General features: G+C 42.8%; 1 protein-coding gene across 1 annotated transcript in view; it reads left to right on the top strand.

Annotated features, from left to right (window-relative positions):
* DRAM1 (DNA-damage regulated autophagy modulator 1) overlaps window positions 1-7,392 on the top strand; it is a 79,104-nt gene that overhangs the window by 56,030 nt on the left and 15,682 nt on the right. The window contains exon 4 of the mRNA XM_006871123.1: window positions 3,865-4,109. Within this exon, the coding sequence (XP_006871185.1) occupies window positions 3,865-4,109 (245 nt within the window). The remainder of the gene's footprint in view (window positions 1-3,864; window positions 4,110-7,392) is intronic.

Here is a 7,392-nt window from a genome sequence, read left to right as displayed (position 1 = left end):
ACATATTAAAAGCAACTCTAATTAGAAGTGTTTAGAGAAACTGAAGGGAAAATAAGAAAAAAGGTTCATAGAAGAAATACAAAGGACCAGTAGACATTTAGAAAGTTATATAATCTCACTAATGATCAGAGAAATGTAAATTCAGCCAATGGGCTGCCATTTTAAAATTTATTGTTGTTGATGTTAAGTACCATGGAGTTGGTTCTGACTCATGGTGACCTTGTACAGGGTTTCCAAGGCTGTAAATCTTTACGGGAGCAGACTGCCTCATCTTTCTCCCGTGGAACCACTGGTAGTTTCAAACTGCTGACCTTGAGGTTGGCAGCCTGACTCGTAACCACTACGCTACCAGAGCTCCTTCCCAAGGGGATCCAGAATTACTTTCGAACTCAGTTGGTGAGAGTATAAATTGTATTTTGGAGAGCAATTTGGAAATAGTTCTCAGTGTTTTAATTGTGCATGTCTTTTTGTCCCAGTCATTCCATTTCTAGGAATTCGTCTTTCAGAGATACATGCTTGGCAGTGTGCCTAAAAATTTATATACAAAAATGTTCCTTGAACATTGTTTGTAATAGCAAAAAACCCCAAACAAACCCAACAAACAAAAATGTAAGCAATATAAAACCCCGTTATTAGGAGAATGATGAAATAAATATGAAAGAGCTTCAACTAGTTTGTGGAAAAATTCCATTATCTTTTAATTCCATTTTTCAACAGACTTTTTCAAGCCCCCCTCACATGGATTACATCTCAATGTAAAGAAAACAAAAATCCTCACCACTTGACCAATAAACAACATTCTTATCAATGGAGAAAAGATTGAAGTTGTCAAGGACTTCATTCTTCTTGGATCAACTATCTATACTTGCGGAAACAGCAGTCAAGAGATCAGATGTTGTATTGCATTAGAAAAATCTGCTGCACAAGACCTTTTTAAAGTGTTGAAGAGCAAAGGTGTCAGCTTAAGGACTAAAGTGCTCCTGACCCAAGCCATGGTCTTTTCAATAACCTCATATGCATGCGAAAACTGGACAGTGAATAAGGAAGACCGTAGAAGAATTGATGCTTGAGTTATAGTTTTGGAGGAGAACATTGAAAGTGCCAAGGGCTGCCAAAAGAACCAACAGATCAGTTTTGGAAGAAGTTCAGCTAGAGTGCTCCTTGGAGGCCAAGATGGCCAAACTTCATCTCTCATACTTTGGACATATTGTCAGGAAGGACCGGTCACTGGAGAAGGATATCATGTTTGGTAAGGTGGAGGGTCAAAGAAAAAGAGGAAGACCCCCAACGAGATGGATTGGCTAAGTGGCAGCATTGATGGACTCAAGCGAGGCAACAGTAGTGAGGTTGGCCCAGGATCGGGCAGTGTTTCGTTCTTCTGTGCCTAAGGTTGCTATGAGTCCATACTGACATGATGGCACCTAACAACAACAACACATGGTATCAAACCATAGAGCATAATGTTGTTGTTGTTAGATGACGTTGAGTTGGCTCCAACCCATAGCAATCCTATATAGGGTTGCCAAGGAGCAGCTGATGAGCTTGAACCACTGACCTTGTGGTTCAAACCAAGTATGCAGTCCAATGCATTAAACCACAGCACCACACCATGACTCCTATAGAGCATAATGAACTTCCTAAAGATGATGAAATTGGTTCTCTTTATACGGACACGGGAAGATCTTGATAGTACATTGTTAAGTAACAGCAATCCATGCTCTCTGACAGTACGCATGTGAGAATAACAGCCATGATGGCTGTGTGGATATGTATATGTGTGTGTGCTGGGGAGAGAGTAAGATGGGGGAAGAATGGGAGTGAGCCAAAGGGGAGACAGTTGTAATAAGGAAATTGAAAATACAAATCTTAAAAAAATAATTTTTTTGTTGTTGTTTAGAATATACACAGCCAAAAATACACCAGCTCAACAGTTTCTACATTTATAATTCAGTGCCATGGATTGCATTCTTCAAGTTGTACAAAGATTCTCACCCATTTTTTCCAAAGTTCTTCCTCCTCCATTTACACACACTCATTGCCCCCTAAATTTCTTATCTAATCTTTTGAATTGTTGCTCTCAGTTTGAGCTCATATAGATAGATATTAAAAGAGCACAATGCGCCAGGCAGATGTTCTTTACTAGTTAAGTTAATGGGTCTGTAGATGGGTCTGTAGAATAAGCATTGGACTGCTTACTGCAAGATTGGTGGTTTTAAACACACCAGCCACTCCTCGGAAATGCTATGCAGGGTGACTATGAGTCTGAACCAACTCAATGGCACTAGACAACAACAACAACAACAACAATTGTTTGGTTTTAAGAAGACTTCAGGGGATATACTTGGCTTTGTTGTTATTAGGTGCCATCGAATTGGTTCCACCTCACAGCAATCCTGTATACAACAGAACACTGCCTGGTCCTGTGGCATCCTCACAATCGTTGTGACACTTGACAATATTCTGGTGGTGACAGTGTCCCACTGCTATTCATAAGGTTCTCAGTGGCTAAACATTCAGAAGTAGTCCACCTCTCCTTCTTCCTAGTCTGTCTTAGTCTGAAAGCTCAACTGAAACTTGTCTACCATGGGTGACTCTGCTAACATTTAAAATACTGGTGGCATAGTTTCCAGCATCACTGCACCATGCAAGCCACCACTGTCGGGGACCTGTCTCGACATAGGGGTTCGGTTCACGAGGAGGAGATACCTGACGGCGGTAGATATAGCAAAAGAATACACAGATAGACAGAAGAAGGGGGACAAGGAGGCACCCAGAAACCAGGGTGGATACATCACTGGTGGGCAGGCTTGGGAGTACAGGCATCGTGGCCTCTGCAGGCAGCAACTCACTGCCCTGCCATCTTTACTGCATGCCCTCCAACCTGTAATGCACTGCAATCTTTACTGCATGCCCTCCAACCTGTAATGCACACCTGGGGAGGCCCGGGCCTCTGTTTTATTTAGGGGAGGAGCTTCACACCAAGCTGGGAGGGACTTAGGCAAGGTACAGCTAACATCAGTACTTTTCCAGACATTCAGGTAACTTTACATCGTACTTCGCTGGTTCGACTCCCAGGCCAGCAACTTGGATTCTCAGGCCCAATTAACATATCTATAGCCCCTGAGCTCAGGTGGGGGAAAGTGAGAGGTAAGGACAAAAGCTTGGGTGGAGTCCCGCTGTTTCGGCTTCCTGAGCCAGGTTTTCAGGAGGACTCCGGACGGACGCCCAGGTGAATGGGCTGCACCTGGAAAAGGATTAGGGAGGATGGGTTCTTTGTCTATAGAACAAACAACTGAGAAGTAGCTAAGATATTTTTAGTTAATCCTTTTGGAGAAAGGCTTGACCTTGCAACTTTTAGTCTTAGGCTTTAGGAAAATATCACAGTTATCTGTGGATTATCAAGGGCTCTGTGTATTAAATTAATACATGTAACTGAATATTAAGATGAAAAACAATTTGCCATTAATTGCCAGTGGCCTCATTTGTTACACTCGGGCCTATAGGGCCTCGAACCTCTGACCAAGCGTACACAGTCTGCAACACCACCACAGTACAACAAACTGACAGATGAGTGGTAGATTTTTGGTTTAAGGTGTAAAAATCATTTCGGGACAGTACTTTCATTCAGCCTCCATGTCTCCAGAAAATTTGGGTTCTATGAAAATTTTATATTCTGTTCAGAATTCCCCCCCCCCTTTTGATTAGGATTCTTCTGTAGAAGCTTTGATTAGAATGTCCAGTAATTATAGCCAGGTTCAAGCAGCTCTGGTCTCAGGGGAAAGGAGGCCGCTGTCCCTAGAGTCGGTTAGTCACACTTTCTATTTGTTCCTCTTATTCCTGACTTTCTTTCCTCTGTTTCTTCAGGGAAAGTACAAATCTTATTACATTTATATAAAACTACTACTGTGTTGTTCATTATAAAAAAATCAAATGGTGACAATTCACCAGGGTGCCTTTCTTTTTCAGGTGCAGCCACGATGTACACAAGATATAAAATAGTAGAGAAGCAAAATGAAACGAGCTACTTCAGCACTCCTGTTTTCAACTTGGTGTCATTAGTGCTTGGATTGGTGGGATGTATCGGAATGGGCATCGTAGCCAATTTTCAGGTATGATGAGGGATGTTTTTTAGTTATTGTGGGCAACTCAGTATATGCGTCTGGGAAGAGAAGCAGGAATACAAGAGACATGCTTGAAAAATCAAACGTCAACAAGGGGGATCTTTGCTGAGGCCAGAAATATGATCCTGAAATGCTAGTGTTACTATTAAACTGTTGATGAGTTTATAAAAATTGGATAATAAGTCTTGCCTGGTACCTTGAAGAGATGGGGAGCGTACCTGCACTAAGGTGAGAAGAGTGTGTGCCTCCACAATAGAACAGGCTGTGTAGTACTCCATGTTTTTTGTTGATGTGGTTTGATGTGTTGAGGGAGGTACTTCTGCCATTGTAATGATTTCACCAAATGAAAATTCAAGGTGGGGGAGAGGCGCTTCAAAAAGGTCATGGAGAAATGCCTTTATCTTTTCCCTCCATTTTTCCAGGAACGTTTTGAAGTCCCTTATATATGTGTTTGTGTGTGAAAGTGTGTGAGTGTGAGAGTTTGTGAGAAACATGTTGATAGTATGTGTGAGTAGCGCTTGGTCTCTGCCTTTTGCAGGTGAGGGTGCAGGTGCATGAAGGTGAAATGACTAGCTCATGGTTACTCAGCTAATGAGTTAGAGAGTCAAAATGCTGCCCACTCGAGCGTGTTAACATGTATGATGAACTCCTGTGGCGTCTGCTCAACGTGTCAAGTATTTGAAAAAAATTCTCATTATTCTAACTTATGGATTCTTCCTGTGCTTCTCCAGGTCTCTTTCAGGAAAGCATGGAACCTATTTATCTCTGGAGATAATACTCTGTAGTTTAGAAATGGCTATATTTCAAGTGAATACTAATAGTACCAATGCCCAGTATTTCAAAAGGGGGAAAATGCATAGGGTTGTTGCAGGGCATCAAGGATATTAGGTACGGTACCCATACCCTGTACTTGATGCCATTATGAATGTTGTCTGTTCACCATTGGACGTGCTTATGCCTGTGGCCTGCCTGTTTCATCACCTGTTATCCCTATAGGAATCCCTGGGTGGAAGAAACCTTTAACTCGCTAGGCTGCTAACCACAAGGTCAGAGGAGGCTTGAGTCCTCCCAGAGGTACCTCGGAAGAAAGCCCTGGTGACTACTATTGAACACTCAGCCATTAAAAACCCTGTGGAGCACAGTCCTACTCTGACACACGTGGCATCTGTCTCCATGAGTCAGAGTGATTCTATAGCACGGGTTTACTATCTCTGTGTGAGAGCAGAACGGAAGTTACTCCTGTCCTGGGAGAATTGCAGTTCTGACCTGAAGTGTCCCTTTAACTTTCTTCCTGAGAGAGGTGGGGCGATATTGAGTGGCCGCCTCTGCTTCGCTGTATACTGAAATGACATTGTGAGGGACTGCACCAGGGTATTGATCTGGGAGGGAAATAGCCTCTGGCTGTTTGTCTATACAGTTGACTCCTGTGTCCAGAGAGTCCTGTCTGACCTGCACCAGAGGGGACTCTAACCATCTCTGTAGGATCGGGCACTATCATGAGTTGCTGTCTTCTCTGAGGGGTCAGGGGAAAGAGCCGTTATATGACACTGTATCTCCTTTAAAGCCATCTACCACCCCTCCAAACATTACACTGTATCTCCTTTAAAACCATCTACCATACACACACACACACACACATACACACACAGCACAGGAAACCAGTTACCATGGAGTTGGTTTCGACTTGTGGTAACCCATGTGTGTCGGAGCAGCACTGTGTTCCATAGGGTTCTCAATGGCTAATTTTTCAGAAGTAGATCCCCCAGACCTTCTACGGTCCCTCTGAGTGGATTGGAGCCTCCAACCTCTCAGTCAGCAGTCAAGCAGTCAACCGACTGCATCACCAAGGGGCTCCGAGCCATCCACAGAGCAGGGATATTCTCTCAGGTCTCAGGGTCCACTGGTTTTAGTGTTTGGACATTATACATCGTATAACTGTTAGTGTTTCCTTTTAACTTTGGAGTTTAGAAAGGTGAGAGTCTCAATTGCAGTGCCCCTGAGGCAAGTGCAGAGGTAAGGCATGGAATGCATCTCATAACTAAATTTGCTTCTGGCTCCCACTTTCTTTTCTACTCCTATCCTCTCATTATGAGGAAATAAGACATAAAATCAGAGCTGCAAGCCATAGTGATTTGCAACATTTGTCCCATGGTTGGAGGGCTCTTTGGAGGGTCCTGGTGGCACAGGAAGTAAGCACTTGACTGCAAACTTAAAGTTTGGCAGTTTGAACCCAATAGCTGCTGCACAGGAGACAGATGTGGCCGTCTGCCCTGTAAAGATTTTCAGCCTTGGAAACCCTGTGGGGTAGTTCGACTCTGTCTTTCAGGATCACTAGAAGTCGGAATTGACAACAACAGTTTAAAATTTTTTTATTTAGAATCTCTTTATGGCATTTGCTCATATTTTATGATAGTATATGATTTCTTTTTCATAACAAGCATTGAGACCATTCTTTGTGTTAGACAAAGCGTTCCATGCTTTAACTTACATTATTTTAATATAAGATTTTTGTTGCTAAGTGGCATTGAGTCAGCTCCTACTCAGAGTGAACCTGAATAGGGATTCTGAAGAGTGGTTGTTGGGTTTCATCCACTGACCTTGCAGTTAGCAGTCCAGTGCTTATCCTACAGTGCCACACCATGACTCAAATATAAGATTAGTTCCCATTACTATTCCCATTTATCACTGAGGAAATAGAGACCCAGAGAGGCTAATAACTTAACTTGTACAACCAAGATTGTATGTTGTTGTTGTTAAGTGCCCTTGAGTCAGTTCTGTTGCATAAGGACCCTATATAGGGTTTCCAAGGAGTGGCTGCTGAGTTTGAACCACTGACCTTGAGGTTGAGTACTTATACCACACCAGGACTCCTAAGATCAGGCTTCAAAAAGTTTGTGGAAAAGACAATTTAAAAATAGTGTAATTTTTCCACCAACTTTTTGAACCCCCTCCCCCCGCCCCCCCTCCATGAGTAATGTCTGGTAAAACTGGGCTTTGAATTAGGACAATGTGTTCAATATGTCAAGAGCCTGTGGGCAAGAGTTACTTACCCTCAAGGTCAGAATGAGGAAATCTGATTTAAAAAAGCAAGTACTCAGCCCACAGGTCTAGAGCCAGAAAGAGCAATGGTGGGGTGAGAATGAGAAACCTGGAAACCGAACCGTGTGGATATGCATTTTATGATGCGTATCACTTCATTCTCTGAAGAACTCAACATCATAAGACATGCAGGTGTCAATCTGAAAACCAGGAAGGCCAGATTTACGCTTGA

This window comes from Chrysochloris asiatica, unplaced genomic scaffold (genome assembly GCF_000296735.1).
Source record: "Chrysochloris asiatica unplaced genomic scaffold, ChrAsi1.0 scaffold00160, whole genome shotgun sequence".
NCBI classification, from domain to species: Eukaryota; Metazoa; Chordata; class Mammalia; order Afrosoricida; family Chrysochloridae; genus Chrysochloris; species Chrysochloris asiatica.
Note: the sequence above shows the minus strand (reverse complement) of the source record. Positions and strands in the feature narration are given on the sequence as shown.